Source organism: Urtica dioica, chromosome 4 (assembly GCF_054948205.1).
Source record: "Urtica dioica subsp. dioica isolate 48M chromosome 4, U.dioica_male_clone48M_v1_H2, whole genome shotgun sequence".
Lineage (NCBI taxonomy): Eukaryota > Viridiplantae > Streptophyta > Magnoliopsida > Rosales > Urticaceae > Urtica > Urtica dioica.
Genome location: NC_142759.1, coordinates 26542876 through 26561694, shown reverse-complemented (window position 1 = coordinate 26561694; position 18819 = coordinate 26542876). Strand labels below are relative to the sequence as shown.

General features: G+C 36.1%; 2 protein-coding genes and 1 long non-coding RNA gene across 4 annotated transcripts; 2 read left to right on the top strand and 1 right to left on the bottom strand.

The window, feature by feature from the left end:
* The first annotated feature begins 811 nt into the window (after window positions 1-811).
* On the top strand, window positions 812-1296 carry LOC149401419 (norbelladine synthase-like). The gene has a single exon (XM_089613861.1). The coding sequence runs from the start codon at window positions 820-822 to the stop codon at window positions 1294-1296; it is 477 nt and encodes a 158-aa protein (XP_089469987.1). The 5' UTR covers window positions 812-819.
* A 3570-nt stretch (window positions 1297-4866) lies between these two features.
* LOC149401418 (AT-rich interactive domain-containing protein 5-like) lies at window positions 4867-7329 on the top strand. 2 transcript variants are annotated; one of them, XM_089613213.1, is made up of 15 exons: window positions 4867-4984; window positions 5051-5151; window positions 5258-5322; window positions 5401-5490; window positions 5555-5685; window positions 5752-5791; window positions 5865-5917; window positions 6000-6045; window positions 6115-6315; window positions 6388-6442; window positions 6518-6575; window positions 6664-6730; window positions 6800-6850; window positions 6933-7025; window positions 7107-7329. In XM_089613213.1, the coding sequence occupies exons 4-15, from the start codon at window positions 5413-5415 to the stop codon at window positions 7209-7211; spliced, it is 978 nt and encodes a 325-aa protein (XP_089469339.1). In that variant the 5' UTR covers window positions 4867-4984; window positions 5051-5151; window positions 5258-5322; window positions 5401-5412; the 3' UTR covers window positions 7212-7329. The 2 variants fall into 2 exon arrangements, with proteins under 2 accessions (XP_089469339.1, XP_089469340.1); XM_089613214.1 differs by having other exon boundaries at window positions 5374-5490.
* A 6995-nt stretch (window positions 7330-14324) lies between these two features.
* Window positions 14325-16391, bottom strand: LOC149401417 (uncharacterized). The gene is made up of 4 exons (XR_016296811.1): window positions 16254-16391; window positions 15627-15693; window positions 14782-15542; window positions 14325-14456 (listed from the first exon to the last, which is right to left on the bottom strand). It is a non-coding gene; the product is annotated as an uncharacterized LOC149401417 (long non-coding RNA).
* Window positions 16392-18819: the final 2428 nt, after the last annotated feature.

The following is an 18819-nucleotide window of genomic DNA, read 5'->3' as shown; positions in this document are numbered from 1 at the left end:
TTTACCTAATTTAACCTTGAAAGTATCGGAAAAACTAATTGCATTTCATCCGAAACTATCGGATTTCATCGTAAATAACGTAAAATTCTGGAAAATTTGACCTAAATCTACCTACTTATTTGATTTTTCTCAAACTATATCATTAAGTCTATAAAAGATGAATAAAGAAGCAAACTTACATATTTTTGACCGAATTCAACCAATTGGTACTCAAAATGATGAGAAAATGAGGGAGGATGAGAGATTTGAGAATAGAATAAGAATGAATGTTTGAGATAGGGGTTATAAGGACTGAAAGGGCATTTTTGTCTAAAAAGTGTCCAAAAATCTAATTTTACATATTATTAAATTAATAGGTCTAGTCTTGATATTTTGAGAATTTGAGGTATACAAAATAAATTTTCTCTTAGTAATTACCTGACCCTAAACTAGACGCCAAATGCATAAATTGTAAAATAAAAAAGGCGGTGAAAACCAGAAGAGAAATCAGGTTGATGGTATGTTCTAATGTTGGGAATGAGAAGATATTGGCCGTGGGGGGATGCGACGGTGTAGGTATCAAAAGACGACACTTAATGGCTCTGATATGTAACTTGTAACTTGAATCGCTTAATTAATTACTTAGCATGCATGCCCCTATAGATGTTGAAATATAATATATTTCATTACTCAGGTAGTTAATAGTTGTGTCTAGAGGTTTTCTTTATGCACTATAAATTGGGAATAACAAAAGCTCTTTTCTGTACTTGTAATGGTAGGAAAGAGAAGAGAATAGATAGATAGATAGAGAGAGAGAGAGAGAGAGAGAGAGAGAGAGAGATGCAGAAGGGAGCGGAGAAGCATGAAGTGGAAATGGGTGTGGCGGCAAGCAAGGCGTGGGATCTGTACGGAACGCTGAAGCTGGCGAAGCTTGTGGAGGAGAAGCTTCCCTCCGTCGTGTCCTCCGCCACAGTCCTGGAGGGAGACGGCGGCGTGGGAACGCTGGTGCGAGTGAAACTCAACCCAGCTTCCGGTTCGCCGGTGCCGGGCTTCACGGAGAAGTTCACTGTGGTCGACGCAGAGAAGCGTGTGAAGGAGACGGAGGTGGTCGAGGGCGGGTATCTTGACCTCGGCTTCACGCTCTACAGAGTCCGCTTCCAGATCGCCGACAAGTGTCCCGGGGAGTCCTGTCTCGTCACCTCCTCCGTCTATTATGAGGTCCCCCACGAGAACTCCTCCGCGTCCGATCTTGTCTCCATCGACTCACTCGCCGCCATTGCAACTCTCGCCAACGACTATCTCACCACCACCTCCTAGTTCTTCTTCGCTTAATCATGTGTACGATGCCCATGGACAATGGCTAAAATGATAATAATAATAATAATGATTATAATAATCTCTGCGCATCCTTGTATATATCACTGTTTTTGCATGCCTACCCTGATCCCTGCCTTGGAATTTCCGAAATCACAATACACTACGATACTTGTTATTACAAAACAAACTAACCCTATCTCTACCAAATGTTATATATATATATATATATATATATATATATATATATATATATATATATATATATATATCAATTTATTATATTAAAAAAAATCTAATTAAAATAAATTTATGTAACAAAAAATAAATATTTAACAAAATTTAACAAAAACTTAGAAAATAAAGTCAGTTTAACAACTTATACAAAGAAAATGACTATTAAATAATAACTAATATTTTTCTATGATCCAAATAATACACTTTCAAATATGAGAGTCGACTATTAAAATCTTCAAATTGAAATTTTGAAAACCTTTGTTAGATGATAAAAAACCTTCAAAATAAAAGTTTGGGAGCCCCCATTGAAGATGAAGTTAAAAAAAGAGAGAAGATGAATAATTAGAGAGAGAGAGATACAGAAAACTGATGCGAAATGAAAAGAGAAAATAATAGAAAATGAGAAAAGAAATTGAAAAACCACTTTTAGGCATGCAAATAATTAGACGTGATTATATAAACAAAACATGATTATAGTGGATTAAAAAGGATGAATAGTATATAGTAGTAATTCAGTCGTCCGACAGTTGAGACGAAGACTCGCGCTGATTCAAAAATGAATCACATCAAAACGACGTTGTAGTCGAGAATTCGGCTCCAAGGCCGATCTAAGTGAGAAACCTTGGAACAAACCGATAAATAAAACCAGTAAAAGTGCATTCGTATAGTTAAACCAAGAATTATACTAGAGAGTTCCTTACCGTTCTTACGAAAATACTAAGAAACTGCAAGGCTAGTATTACTCCCATAAGTCGCATAGTCCAAGCCATAGCTCGCATGCACCTATGTATCCAGCACTAAGCTCGATTTAACTCAACTCTAGGGACACTGAAAAAAAAAACCACTCGTTCATAATGCAAAAGCGAACCCTACCGAGCAAAACTTTGAAGATAAGAGAAGCTAGCAGGTCAAAAACTAGTCGAATAATAAAACACGTGGCCACAAATAAAACTTAAGCAAAACGCACATCTTAACGGTTACTCCAAACACCCAAGAAAAATAAACACTCACTAAACATGATATGGGCGGATACATGAAAAATTGTCAAGGCGTGGGTTTTATCAATCCACGTACTCGACTCTAAAGTCTATAAATATACGAGAAAGCAACAAAAGCGGGGACATGCACATTTTCACACTCAAACTCGACCATAAAGTTTCACCTATTGTTTAGCACTATCAATTACATTATCTATTTTACTAGATTCGCTAGTATTTAAAGATAATCTTGCCTAGAAATTAGTAGTGCTCGGCACTTTATTGCTCGGTACTCAGTGTTCTTTGCGAGAAAATTGCTATAACAATTTTTGTCTATCAATAATAACCAACTAATTGTATATATAATTTCAAATCATCTCCCTCAAAAAATTTAGATAAAGTACACCTTGTCTATTTATTTTAAGACATTTTATCTTTCTGTAAAAAAAGAAATAATCTGATATTAAATTATATATTAATTTTTTATGCGGTAAAAATATATTTACTTTTTATATAGAAACTTTGGGTTCGTTAAAACCGAGGTTCAAAATATCGCGATGTATCGTTTTTTGAAGAGTCTCAGTAAAATATCAGCTATATTCATTATCGTTTTATAAATATCATTAAAATATCGATGATATATCGACAAAATATAGATATCTATTACTAGTTAAAAAATCCAAAATATCGACAAAATATCTTCTGAATTTGAATTTTTAATAAAAGAAAATAAATAATTTATTATTTACTTTTATTTTATTATTTATTATTTATTATTTCTTACTCTTTATATCTTTTACTTATTGATTTTACTTAGTATTATCAATATTTCCTTATTTATATTTTATAATACATATAAATATATATATATATATATATGACAAACTTTTTTATATGTATATATTTATATGTAAAATAAAAAAAATCAAGCTTTTGAATATATATGAGATTTTTTAGTATCTAACCTCTATTAAGAGGAGATTAAAATAGTAGTCATATTATCAATTTATTTTAAAAATTAGTCAACATTAATTAAAGTCCCAAAAATACTCTTCTCTCCCACACCCAAACACCACACCACAATCTTCCTCTCCGATCCACCGGATCTTCACCGGAGACTCGCCGTCTCTAGCGACAAAGAAAGAGCTTTGGACTCGATCGCCACCACCTCGTGTCCCTTTCGGAGAAGATCGCACCAATTCTCCTCACCGATGGTTCCGAGGTTGATTCCGACGTGGTTGTCGCTCGGGTCGCCAAATTTCGGCTTAAATCGCATGTCGAACTTGAGGACGGCGGAGGCGGGGCCGGCGCACACGGCGGTTGAGGTGCGATTTTAGATTTTAGGGTTTTTCGTTCGACAGTTAATTGGATTAACTGTATAGTTGATTTGATTAACCGTCTGTCACAATTGATCTGATTAACCGTCTGTCACAATTGATCTGATTAACTGTCTGTCACAGTTAATCTGATTAACTGTGACGAACTTCTTCCAAAAACGATTTCGAACATCGGCGAGTCTCGCGGTTGCGCCGATCCGGTTGTTCGAAGGTCGCAAGTTCAGTTATGCATATTAAATGTGATAGTTAATCGGATTAACTGTGAATGTTAATTCGATTAAGCGTGACGATCATCCTCCGGAAACAATCTCGAACATCAGCGAGTCATGCAGCTGCACAGATCCGACCGTTTGAAGGTAGGGTTGAGATTTCGCCGTTCGAAACTTTGATGAAAACTCGGATTCCGGCACCGGAGAAGGCGAAGATGAAAGTTAATAAGATTTATTGTTGTTTTTGTTACTGTTAATAAGATTTACTGTTGTTTTTGTTATGGGTAATGAGATTTACTATTTTTCTTGTTACCGTTAATATTATTTACTCTGACGGTTAATAATAACAACCCTTAAGGGTATTATTGGAATATTGGAATGTTATTATAAAAAATTGGTTACTTTCCTAAATATGTTAATAGTTAGACTATAATTTTAAAATAAGGGGCTGTTTAGTCTAGATACTTAGTCTGTCCAATATATATATATATATATATATATATATATTTTTTTTTTTTTATTTTTTTATTTTATATATACTTAGTCTAGATAATTAAATATATTTTATTTTTTAATTATATTTTACTATAAGATTTTTATCGTTATATTGATCGATAATCGATATATTATCGATCTATCATCGATATCATCGACAATCGGTATTAAAATTGTTATTGAATATCTATCGATATATCCGTCGATAATCAATATATCAGTAAAATCAGACTTTTGAGATCAATACCAATATCGGTATTTTAATACTTCGTTAAAACTTAAAACTAAATCAAGTTGATGTGTCCGTTTTTTTCAATTTTCACCCTTAGTCATAATTGGTATTAAAAAAAAAGTTAAATAAAAAGAGGAAAACTGTGTGGCTCCGCCGAAATTAACTCCATCGTCGTATTCAGTCGCTGTATGCCACCAAACTCAGGTAATCTTTCTTTCTGTACTTGAGGTTGAGGGCCAACGATAAACGTTTTTACTTGACCGGGCTTAGGGTTTGAGTAAGAGAGGGGTCCCGAGACAGAGAGAGAAAACGACTGAACCGATATAAGAAGGATGGTCGGGGATTGATGCTCATCGGAATTTGAATTCAAGGTAAGATTCTGATTCATCCTCTCCTCTATTCTCCGAATTTCAGTTTTGGAATTCTAGGGTTTTTATTTTGATTCATGAAATCGAATTGGGAATTCTTGATTTCTAGGATTGTAACTGAAATCTGAATTGGGAGATTCGAAGGAGTAGCAGCGAGGTCGAAGCTTGTTCGAGGTAATCCTTAATTCCTTTCTTCTTTGTTGAACATTGATTAGAATCAGGCAGGATTCGGTTTTGGGTTTGATTTATCAGAGTCGGAAGAATATGGAGGATGAGGAGAAGTCGGTGAAGGGTTCAGAAATGGAAATGTCTCCTAAAGTCAACGCCTGGGAGGATGTTGAGGTACGTTGGTCAACGGCTGTGTTGGTGTGAGTGTGAGTTTGACTTGTTACGTGAGATGACACAGATGGGGGAGGGAGAGGACGGCTCTGCTGAACAGCAAGCGGCGTTTATGCGAGAGCTTGAGGACTTCCACAGAGACAAGGCTCTGGATTTCAAAGCCCCAAAGTTTTATGGCGAATTACTCAACTGTCTCAAGTAACTATAACTAATCTCCTCTAAACACGCTTGTGCTTGTGCTTGTGCTGACTTGGATTGGTTTAGGTTATGGAGAGCTGTGATCCGCTTGGGCGGCTATGAAGTGGTACGCTGATGATGATCTCTTTGTCTGTCCAAACTAGAGATCGAGTATGTGATAATCTAAACTGTGCACACAGGTTACGTCATCCAAATTGTGGCGCCAAGTAGGAGAGTCGTTCCACCCTCCAAAGTAAGTACGGAACCCATTCCTGTGCTTTGACTGCAATTTGTTGCTGGCTGTGCCTTGACTGCCATCACTTGTCGACGAGCAGAACATGTACGACGGTGTCCTGGACATTCCGCATTTTCTACGAGAAGGTAATATTTTGTCTCTTTCATTCATTCATTCATTCGTAGTAAAAGTAATAGTAGCACCACTATTGGCAGGCACTTCTGGAGTATGAAAAGCATAAGAGACAAAGCGGTGAACTCCAACTGGCGGTTGTATCGCTGGCCCCTCAGGTCACAACCGTCGAAAAGGAAGCGGGAAGTGGTCAGCCGGGGAGGGCAAGGAGGGATGCCGCCGCTCGTGCCATGCAGGGCTGGCATGCCCACCGCCTTCTCGTCAACGACCCCCTCCTTCTTAAGGTGCCACTCTCTCTCTCTCTCTCATTCTCTCTCTCTCTCTCTCTCTCTCTCTCTCAACTATGTTTTCTGCAGGACAAAACTGTTACTTCTTCTGCATCAAAGCGCGAGAAAAATCTGAAAAGCATTGGTATGGAAATCATCCCAGAAATATGTATAAGAAGTTAACAGCACCAAGTGTTAATTTGTTTGGTATATGTTTCAGGGTCCCTGAAGCACAAGACCCAAGATCTTCCCGAGAAAACTTCACATGCCGATAAGCAGTTGACACCTCTATTCCACTGAACAAAATGCTTTTGTGTTTGTACTCTTAGAAACTGCTAAAATGGAAGGAATATGTACTTTTGACAGAGTGATGTGGAGTGCTGTTGATGTTGGGCCTCTAGCGGATTGGGTCAAGATCAATGTGCGAGAAACTGTGAGTGTTTTGTAACAAATCCATAAATAAATGAGGTGTTAGTTGACTCACTGCTTGTGTGGTGGTCAGAAAGATTGCTTTGAGGTATACGCGCTACTTCCTGGGCTTTTGAGAGAAGAGGTACTTTTCTTTCTTTTTTTCCGTTCATGTATTATTGTCAATGCTGATGTGGCAGTAGTGATAAGAGAGATGGGCTGGTCAGGTTCGGGTTCAGTCGGATCCGGCGGGGCGTTTGGTGATAACAGGTCAGCCAGAGCAGGTGGACAATCCGTGGGGCATTACTCCTTTCCAAAAAGTGAGCCATCTTTTGTTTTTTGGTTTGTTTGTTTCTTTCTTTGTTTGAACAAAATAACTGAAGTGATTGGAGGAACGTCAGGTGGTGAGCTTGCCGGGCCGAATCGATCCGCTTCATACTTCGGCTGTCGTCAGTCTTCACGGCCGACTCTTTGTCAGAGTACCCTTCGAACACGCGCCCCTTTAACAATCAGACTTTGCTCAATTTAGATCAAGTTTAGCCTTTATTTATTATGCACGTGTCTGGATTATGTTCACTTGCAGATGACGCTAATCTTTATTATCAAATTTACTGTTTGCTCGTAGTTATTATCTCTTAAAATCTATTGAATGATTGTAACGTTGATTGTCACATAAATTCTCCGATGTGCTACTATCATGGTGGACCGCCTCCTGTTTTCCGCCGCTTCCGCTGCCACTGCTACGCACATTACCATCGGATTCGTACTTTCACACTCTTCCTTGAATTCACCCTCATTCTTCGTACTGCTTCCTACCCTATATACATACACATTTACAGAGTGGATGCTTGATGATTGCTTCACCTATCACCTCATCCCTGTATATATTTTCGCAGTAGGGAACATGGAGAGTTGATTGAAGAAAGGGTTTGTTTGAGATTATTTGAACTTCAATTTTTCCCCCTCATCGAGCTTTAGTGAGTTATTTTTAATTTGTTGGGTCAATGTATATGCAGACTTAGACTGATTGAGGAATTATACAAATGATTCAATATATTTCTAAGCATAAGATTTCGACTCCGGTGTAACAAACATTACATTTATATACAACAGTGCAAATTTGGGTTTAAAAAATTAATTGCTGACGTTTTTTTTTTTAACTAACAGTACACTGACCAAAATTAATAGTTAAAAAAACACCTAAATCATTGATAGTGAAAAGAACACTCAAACCATACAATACAGAGGCATAAACATACATATATGCACCTGTACTGAATATGTTGCATACATATAAACAATACGGTTTAACTAAGCGCCTAATTAACAAAAAGGAACGAAAATATTTACACTAAAAGAGCAGTAAACTGAGAAATACATATAGAGCAGTAGTATTAGATATTAATTTTTTTTTTCTTCCAAAAAAAGAGTGTTTAACTAATAGTGGTCTACATAAACAAAAGATGTGAAGGCTCGATAAAGCATGCAAAACCGGCATGATATTCTATTCACAGAAATGTTTCGGAATTAGACTAACATTTCATATTCTATTTTTTGCTTCTTCTTCGAACTTGATTCCAAATCGTCCCTTGGTATTTCAATATCTTTGATTTTCTCTTCAGGAAGTTGGTAGACTTGGTTAGTGTATCGTGCAATTGTACTTTCTATAGTAGTAGTATTTTTTTGTAGAGGAAATGCATTGATGATTTCTTCTCCAGGCTTGAAGATTGTTTCAAGTGAGGATTTGTTTGAGCCCTTAAATTAAGATACAATAATATGAAAATGTGATGATGAAGTGTATGAATTAGTTTATGAAACAGAAGCAAGATGAGATGCTTGTAAGTTTTTCTATTGTTTGTAGTGTTTTTACTTATTTTACTTTTTTTATAGTTGCTGATAATTGTTAAAGCATTGCTGGAAAATAGCTCCTCTACAGTGTGTGCGAAACAAGTTGCGTCATTTGTACTGGTGCTCGATTATCGGTAAATATAATGTGAATTCGTAACCTGTTGAAAAATATTTTTGATGTTATTTGGAAAAATTAATATAGCCGATTAAAAGTAAAGAGAAATCGCGTAATAAGAGTTTACCATGGAAAATGATAACAAAAGCAGGCGACATAGCAAATATAAATGAATTCTTGAAACGAAATAAATGCAAATTAAAGCAGGCAAACAATTTACTTATGTAATGAAGACCAAGTGTGGATCATTGTTGAAAATCGTCAATATTAAATTTCTAGTGAATTGCGAGGAATTCCACGTCAAAGGCCCCAACGGGCCAATTCCGCGTCAAAGCCCAACTCGGGCACATGCAGGCGAAAAAGCCCGTCCAGAATAGGCCCGGCCCGAGCCAGCGCGCCGTGCTACAAACACACGCGCGGTTGCTTTTGGTCGTCGCGCGTGACTCGCCTATGGCGTGCCAGTGCGCAAACATGTGTCCTCGCGCGCGCGCACATGCACTTGCGCATGTGTGGGCGCCTATGCACTTGTGTAATAGATTATACACACTGCACCGGTGGATATTTTTTTTTTGAAAAATAGAAATCTATTATTAATCACAAACATTCTTGATTAATTACAGACTCTATCGAAGGAGGAAAATCCTCCAACCAAACGAGTTTATCGTCTATAGAAAGAGCGTAAGTTGCTAACCCATGGGCTGCCATGTTGGCTTCCCTATAGATGTGAGACAACTTTACTCCTGGAAAGTTAGACAATAAACTAGATACATCAGACAAAATGGAACCAAACTCATTCTTGAAAGAAGATTTCCTCTCCAAAGCTTGCACCACCGTCTTAGCATCTGACTCCACAAAGTGGATAGGCAGAAACACTTCCAAAGCCCAAGATAAGCCGTAGCGGAGAGCGAGAGCTTCAGCTTCTTTGACCGTGAATTTGCCTGGGAGATTTTGAGCCAATGCAGCCATGACTAGTCCAGAGGAGTTGCGAATAATAGCTCCAACTCCAACAAAGTTAGAAGACTTTGGAATTGAGGCATCGACGTTGAGCTTGTAGAGATCGCAGCTTGGGGGTACCCATCTTGCTTGGGAGCGGTCCTGTTTGGGGTCAGGATCGCTCGGCAAACTAACAGAAGATGAGCGTTTGGACTGGGCAGACTGAAATTCAAGAAGAAAATTTGACGTCCACGAAGTAATCTGGTAAGGGTCCTTCTTAATGTTTTCAAAGATCCTTTTATTTCTTGCAGTCCAAATAGACCAGGAAATGCAAAGGAACAAAGAGAAGTCTTTTTTATTAAGAGAAGAGTGGACCGAGTGTATGATGTCATCAAAATTAAGATTATAAAGCGACTTGAAACTTAGCTTAATGGTAGAGGTCCTCCAAATTTCTTTTGCGAATTTGCAGTGAATGAGGATGTGGCCTACTGTTTCCCAGGGTCCAGAGCATATATTGCATTTTGGTGATTGGATGATCTTGCGTCTGTAAAGTCCACTGGCAGTTGGTATGGCATTATAATATGCTCGCCAAATGAAAGATTTCACCTTATTGGGAACTGTTTTAGTAATACATAAAGAAAGAGAAAATTGTTTATTAATACTCGACACAGACTGACTTCCATATGTATTAGCTAACAACTGAAAAAATTTAAATTTTATTGGGAAGAGATAAATATAGAAACAACTATACTAGAATGCTAAGGATGAACAGATACTAAAAACTTTTTTGTCCTTGTTTCTTAAAAATTTGTAGTAGATTCATTTTTAAAAAATATAATAAAATATATGAATTTATCAAAATCGATGCATAATCATTGAATATTTAGATTTGAAGTACCTTGAGTATGCCATAATGTTCTCCACCATAACTGAGTTGAGGAGGGGTCCGATGTGGATGCCTCTTGAGGCCGAAGACTGGCTAATTTGTAACCTGATTTAACTTGGTAGTTTCCGTCAACCGTGTAGTGCCAAATTAATTGGTCACTATTATCCCTTAGACTTAAAGGAATAGCTTGAATTCGTTGGACGTCTAACTCACTAAATAGATGATGAAGCAAAGGCGTATTCCAATCTTTATTATCCAAACGTAAGTGGGATACACATAGATTTGACCCTTCAGGTATACAACTAATGGGTCTGAATGTAGGTGAGGTTGGTATCCATGGATCTGTTACAATATTGATACGCATACCATTTCCTATCTTCCATCGGAGACCTTTCTGTAGTAATTCATTTCCCCACATGATGCCACGCCAAACTATGGAAGGGTGGTGTCCAATTGATGCTGATTTGAGGTTGGTATATGGGAAGTACCTGGATTTGAAGATTTTTGCGAGGAGTGATTGGGGATTGTCCAGAATTCTCCAAGCTTGTTTAGCCAGTAAAGCTTGGTTGAAATCTTCAAAGGAACGAAAACCTAATCCACCATCCATCTTTGATCGGCATATGGATTTCCAATTTTTCCAGTGTACTTTATTTCCTTTGGATGTAAAGCCCCAATAAAACTTAGCCATTGCTGATTCAATGTCGGAGCATATAGACTCTGGTAGTTTGAAGCAACTCATGTAGTAGATGGGGATTGATTGGATCACTGCTTTTAGCAAAATTTCTTTCCCTGTAAGTTATATTGATACAGTTAACAAGATTAGAACCATAACATAAATGTATGTAAATATAGATTCAATAAATGCAATATGCAAGAGTAGTGCCCAATTAGTATATCAGTGCATTCCAATATTGATAAGAAATGGAAGATTTTTATAGGCTTGCGTGTACTATGGGCAGTACATTTGACCGTATGATCATTATGTTTGAATAATTATGTCTTTTCTCCCCTTTTTTTATCGGATATTATTTCTTTCATTTGTGGTCTAATTGAGTTCATATTTTCTTTATAAGAGCTCTTCCTCTGACTCATATAGCTATATAATAAAGTTGCAACCCTATAAAATGTGTATATTTTTTCCTGGGAAAAGAAGTGTTTTTGTTTTGATTTTTTATATTTTTATATGACCAATAAGTATATGAATCATGATCTTTTTTAATATTTATTATATTTTAATTATTTTTCTTCCTCGAAGAGCTAGTTGTGTTACTGAGTGTTTAATAAAGTTTTATCATGAGAAAATTAGTTAAAGATAACAAGTTGTTTATATCAAACCAATATGTCTTCGTAACATACTTTTCAAATTTTAAATCAGATAATAAAAGATCGAATACATCAAATTACGCCTAGGCTAAAAGTTCAGTCCCAAAGTCTATTAAAAAGCAAATAAAAAAGAAAAGCTTAAATGTCTTATTTATTTTTAAAAAATCAATCAATTTGTTTTAGGCCCCAGCTGAAATTGTTAATTTGCTTTGCCTGGCAAGTTTTCTAGAATTTAATCGGCATTTTGTGACATTTTTAATGATTTGGTTGATGTTTATTTGGATAGGGAATTACCAATCAATAAAGAATTTTTACTGGCAGTTAATTTAACAGTACCTTTGATATCCTAATATTTAAGCGTACATCCTGACTTCTGACATCATTTTATGTAGGAACAAAATAGCTTTACTCAAAACAGTCCGACAAAACCTAACAATATTTCGAAACTATATTTTCTCGATTAAACATGTATAGCTTTCACTGATTTTTTCATATTTTTTACAAGACATTTGTATATTCCTCTTACATGATTCTGCGAAAAGAAAAAAAAACTCTGAAAGTTAATCAAATTAACTACTTTCCGACCAACATTTACTAATACACGTAAGCCTATAAAAATCTTCCATTTCTCTGTATTTGGATAAAGGGACAAGTGTATTTTTTACAAACAGAAGAGAAAGTTACCAAGTAGCAACAATAAATAATTCTAAGTTGATCAGAGCTTGATATCAGACACTTACTAATTTATGACGAAAAAGAACAATATACTCATATACAATTTTGTTACTGTTGAGTCTTCATATAGAAACTTAATCACAACCGAGCTTAACAGGATAATGCAATGGGTAATATTTTATTTATTTACAAAGAGAAGGTAAAACTTCAGTTAACTTGGTGAGTTTTCAGCAATGTACAGAGAAGAAGAAGTATAGAAAAGGAAAGATAACTTTGCAGTAATAAAGAGTATATAAGTAGATGGTACCTGCACGGGAGAAAAGCTTTGATTCCCAAGATGATAGTCTATTCCAAATCTTTTCCTTTAATTCAGCAAAAATAATTTTTTTGTCTTTTCCGGAGTAAGATGGCAGTCCCAAGTATTTTTCATGGCATTCTCCAATCGTCATATGCAAGATTTCGGCGAAATAATCTTGTATTGACTGAGCAGTATTTTGTGAAAAGGATAGATGTGATTTTTGGTAGTTTATGTGTTGTCCAGAACCAGCACTATACTGTTTTAGTATGTCTCTGATTGTGTCGCAATTTTTTGTTGTAGCTTCACAAAAAATTAGACAGTCATCGGCAAAAAGAAGGTGAGATATCTTCGGGGCTGATCTCGCAATTTTGATCCCTGTCAAATCGGAACTTCTTTCCGCTCGATGTATGAGAGATGATAATCCTTCAGAGCAGATGAGGAAAAGATAAGGGGATAGTGGACATCCTTGGCGTATCCCTCGAGTCGGAATTACATTTCCTGTGGGGTGACCATTGATAAGAAAAGAGAATGATACTGTGGTGATGCATCGCATGATAAGGCTAATCCACTGACTGTCAAAACCCATTTTGAGCATCACCCGTTCGATGAAAATCCACTCGACACGATCGAAAGCTTTACTCATATCTAGTTTGATGGCCGTATGTCCTATTTTACCAGAGCGTCTATTCTTTATACTGTGGATAGTTTCGAATGCAATGAGTACATTATCGGTGATTAATCTGTTTCGGAGGAAGGCGCTTTGATTTTCTGAAATAGCAAAAGGTAGCGCTTCTTTGAGTCTCGATGATAAGACTTTAGCTACTATTTTATAAAGGACATTACATAAGGAGATGGGTCTATAATCGCTAATGGTGTTAGGAGAATTGACTTTGGGAATAAGGGTGATAAGGGTTGTGTTTATGCTTTCAAAATCTCCTATGCCCTGAAGTAAGTCTAGGACAGCAGCTGATACAGATGAACCGATAATGTGCCAGTATCGTTGATAAAACATGGCTGGAAGACCATCAATACCTGGGCATTTGTCTGCTGACATAGATTTCACTGCCTGTGCAATTTCCTCTATGGTGAACGGATGCAACAAAGATCTGTTAATATCCTCTGTAATTGTCATGGGGATCGCTCTTAGGATGATATCTATATCTGCAGTTGATGGGTGGCTGGTCGAGAATAAATCAGAGAAAAAATTCTGGATAGTATTAAGGATTTCGACGTCAGAAGTGGCTTCATTACCCGATGGCGTTAGTAGCTTCTTGATTGTATTCATCTTTTTCTGCTGACAAGCTTTTTTATGGAAAAATTTTGTATTTTGATCACCCTCTTGTAGCCATGAAACCCTAGAACGTTGTTTCCAATAGAGTTCTTCTTGTAACAGAAGGCTGTCTAGAATTTTTTCCTGGCTATATAGTTCTTCATTGAAGATATTTGTTACCTCGTCAGAGACCGTTAGCTTACGAATAGAAGCTTGAATTTCTTTCACTTTCTTATGGAAACCTCCGAAATTTGTACGATGCCATGCTTGCAGATGAGATTGACAGTTTTTCATGTTGTTGAGGATTTGTGGTAAGGCTGGATTGTTGGTATCATAAAACCATACGTCTTTTATAATATTATTGCATTCTTCATGGTTTAGCCAGAAAGCTTCGAAACGAAATCTGAAAAATATTGGACATGCTTGTTAGATGAGGAGATGGAGATTAAGAATGTAACAAAATAATAATATAAGAGTAAGATATATGGTTCAAAAATGCCGTAATTGTATATTATGGCCAGTGGCATAGAAAACCTTAATTCCACACAAACATTCCCAATCCTGTTATAATACCATTCCTTGCATATTATTATTCCTACCATTTTTGGTTATTTGTATTACTGATGCATAAGCCCTTCTAGTTAGTAGACAATTTGAGAGTTTTGGTAAAAAAATAATATTAAAGCAGGCCGTTGGAAGAAAATGATTCTTAATAGATAGAGAATAACCTGGAGTATTTTTTCCGAGAATTGACAATTGGGGAGTGTAAACCCAATGGAAGTAGTTGCAGAACTCGATGATCGGATGTGAAGAAGTCAAGGTGATTTAGCCGTACATCAGGGAATTTCTCTAGCCAGATCGGATTGACGAGACACCAGTCTAGTCTTTCTTTGATGGAGTCCGCTGAGAGCCGGTTTTTATACCAAGTGAATCTATCTCCAGTGAATTGAAGAGGAGATAAATTTAGAGAATCTAGGCAATCTCGAAAAGATGACATGAAACGTTCTTGGCGTATCGCACCTCTTGATATATCTTCACTCGTGAGGATTTCATTTAAGTCGCCAATGACAATCCAGGGAGAGTCATACACAATAGAAGATAATCTTTCTAGGAGTGACCATGTATAATGTTTATTCTCTGTTTCAGGGAGGCCGTAGACAAAAGATATATGGGTTATTTCATTAGACGACATGGCTATTGTGGCATGAATATGATTGAGAGAGGTGTCATGAACTAATAGATTTTGGGATTCTGACCAAAGGAGCATCAAACCTCCTCCTGATGTCACTCGTGGGACTTCAACGCCCTTACTTAGGGATAGGTTCTGGCTAATCTTTGGTAAGGAGTTTTCTGGGAGTCTGGTTTCCATAAGGAAGAAAATATATGGTCTATGTTGTTGATTTAGTAGGTTGAGGTGTCTAATCTTACCGGAACTACCAAGTCCTCTAGCATTCCAGCTAATGATATTCATAACGGGAGATTTGGAAATCTGTAGGAAGGTAACAGTAAATAAGGAGTTCTTTAAATACAAGTAAATAGAAAAGGTTATAAAATAATATATAATTCTATTTACCGATTGTTTGTAGCTATAATTCAGGGACCAGAATGAATAAAATGGACTAGCAATTGGTAGAGAGCTTCTGCAAAAGAAAGTAAAGGTAATTGGATATTAATACTAAATTAGTGGTTAAGAAGGTGAGATATCTATAAGGATATGTATGATAATCGGATCTTCTACTATGAGGGCATGTTGAATTTATATTATGTTTGACAGTAGAGAATTATGAAATGAGAATGTAGGCGAAGAAGAATATGAGCAAGTCTAGTATATTTGATTGGCTGGAGAATGCTTTTATATTTGATGGGAGTGTTTTAGATGATCAGGATATAAGATGAGTTTGAGAATATAAGGATTAAGCAGTGGCTTAGTTATGGTATCCTATGAGGTTATTAAATTTTAGTTTTAAAAAAGTGGGTTTTATTGTAGTAGAGGTTAATTTAAGGATTGGCAATCAGGTATACTGATACCTAGCGTTTACTTATAAAACAGTTTGATAAATTTTCTTATGCGCATATTATCAAAACACTTGTTGAACAGACTCATCATTGTATCTCTTTTGGCAAAAAAACGTGAGAATAGTAAACTAAAATAAACAACAAGGAGTAGTAGAAAATATTGATAACTTATATAAACACTTACAGATGCAAATAACAACGAGTGGCATGAAGAAAGCGATGATTATGAAGGAGAGATCAATCAGTTTCAATCGGATTTTTAAATTACAGCTGTAAATGGTAGAAGTAAATTAGGAGTTCTCGTATGAATAAATAAATAGGAAAATAAAAAGTGTGATTATATAAGTCTGATTACCATAAGTTTATAGGGATATTACAGGAATCATTATGAATAGGTGATGATCAGCGAGAGGATTAGAACATCTGCAAAAGAAAGTGAAGGCAATTGGAATTAGTGCTGAACTTATGGTTAGGATTTGGTATATCTGTGTATATATATATATAAAGATATGTACATGTATATAACGATATGTATGTTTGATCTGATTATTCTTACCTTGAGGGAATATGTGAAATATTGTTGGCTATAGAGTGCTATGGTATTTGAATATGGTTGGAGTAATGGTTATGAACAGGTAGCTGCGATATTTTAGAGATGGCCAGAGAGTGCAATTGTATTTTTTAGTAGCGTTCGGATATGTTTTGGTATAAGAGGGAGCATGAAGTTTAAGGTTAAACAGTGGGCTTAGTTATGAAAGCCCATGAGATTGTTAAAATATAGTTTTTTAAAGAGTGGGTTTTATTGTGGTAAAAGGTTATTTATTATTTAAGAATTGGCATCAAGCTGTAGAGTTTATTTTAATTATTCGGGTAGATGTATTGGTTGGTTTATAAAAAATTTGACTAATAATAGTCATCACAGTTCTAATTGGAATATTTTCAGTAAAGATTGAATCAAAGTGTGTTATAATAAAACAGTTAGTTGAATTATCCTTTTGCGCATATTATCAAACACTTGGTGTGTCCAGCACATGGTATCTCAAAAGCTGGAAGCAAAACAGAGGAAAAAAAACCTGTGGATAATAACCCAAAGGATAACATCCAAAACGACAAGGAGAGGAAGAAAGAATTGATAAAAAAAACTCACAAAGTACGAGCGACGGCGAGACATGAAGGAGATGAGCATGACGACGATCGATGTTTAGACATTTCCTTTCAGATTTTTCAAGAACTTGGCAACGAGTTTGCCATACTGAAAGTGTACATTCAACCACACCTTCATTTAGCGTAGCTTTCACATCTCTATAATTACATATGAGAATATATCAACACAGGTTCTCTGCCATGGTAATCTTGTTCCGTATGTGAATATAAATTGATAGAATTAAAGCTGATATTTAATATTGTACTTCAAATTCAAACATTAGTAGTGGTAGTTTATGTGAAGACAAAGATGAGGAGGGAATGAAATTAAATAACCAGAGGGAAAAAGAGAAAAAGAACCTATTAACGAATCTTTATTTTATTGCTTTCTATATAATTTGCATATAATGAAACCGAAAGAGCTAAGTTCGCATAATGATAATGTTCCCAAAAACAAAATATAAGACCGGTGGTGAAGTTTGAGAAAATATACAAGAAGTCCAACAACAATCCAAAGAGATTTCCAAATTCTGTAGTATTAAACTCAAAAGTAGAAATAAAGAAACCAAGCATCAAAATTAAGGTTTATTATAAGATGCCTTGAATCAGGTTGTATTATTAACGAGGGGGTGGATACAAGGGAGGAGTTTATTTGTAATATAATATTTTTGAAGAAGTTAGATGTATCTGTGAGTTGAAAGTATTTCAAAAATCGGGAGAGGGAGATGATATTTGTTCATGAGATATATTTTTACCAGATTATAAGTATTGCTAATTCTAGTATTTTCAGAGTGAGGGGAGTGAACTGACAATACTGACATTTAAAGCATATCGTTAAAACAAATACACATGTATTTACAGAATAAAGCATAGAATTACAGGAGCTGACTGCATGAATCCAGATACATTGATTGGAAACAAGGAGAGGTCTAGGCAGTACAAATGATTTTGGTAATAAAAGACAGAAAGAAAAAAGATGCAAGAATATAACAATCAAAGAGAACATAGATGCGATTTTTGTGAAATTCTAAAGATCAGGATTACAATCTTGGTTAATTGTCTGATCCCATAGAAGCAGTGGAATTGGCTGATTGTTTTGTCGATTTCTTGCTTGGAATTGATGGGTCTTTGCGTAGATATTCGAGGTCGTCTATTTTCCCTGAGTCAACCGTATTTTTTAAAGCATTTTGCTCTAAGGTTGCTTTTCCTTTCCTGGTGTAGCGAGCCGAGTCCTCAAGGATATGAGTTCCATCTGTGATATTTTTCTGTGATGCAATTAAGAGCAAGAAGTTAAACAGTGAAGTGAAGCCACATCAGGAAAATAGAGGTTTATATGGGAAATAAGATTATTAAATAAGTACCTCGGATATATCCAGTGCCTTGGTATTATGATTTGCAGCCGGGGATTTAGAAAGCCTTGCAGGATTCACATGTGATGCGTTTGTAGGAGTAGACAGACTGTGGGAGTGGTTTAAGTTTGTGGATGTATTGCCAAATATGGTAAGAAAATGTTGCTTGAGGGGATCCTCAGACGTGTCAGATGGAGGTATAATAATGTTATTGGTAATTGGTAGATCGTGTGATTTCCATCGTTGAATAAAAGGATA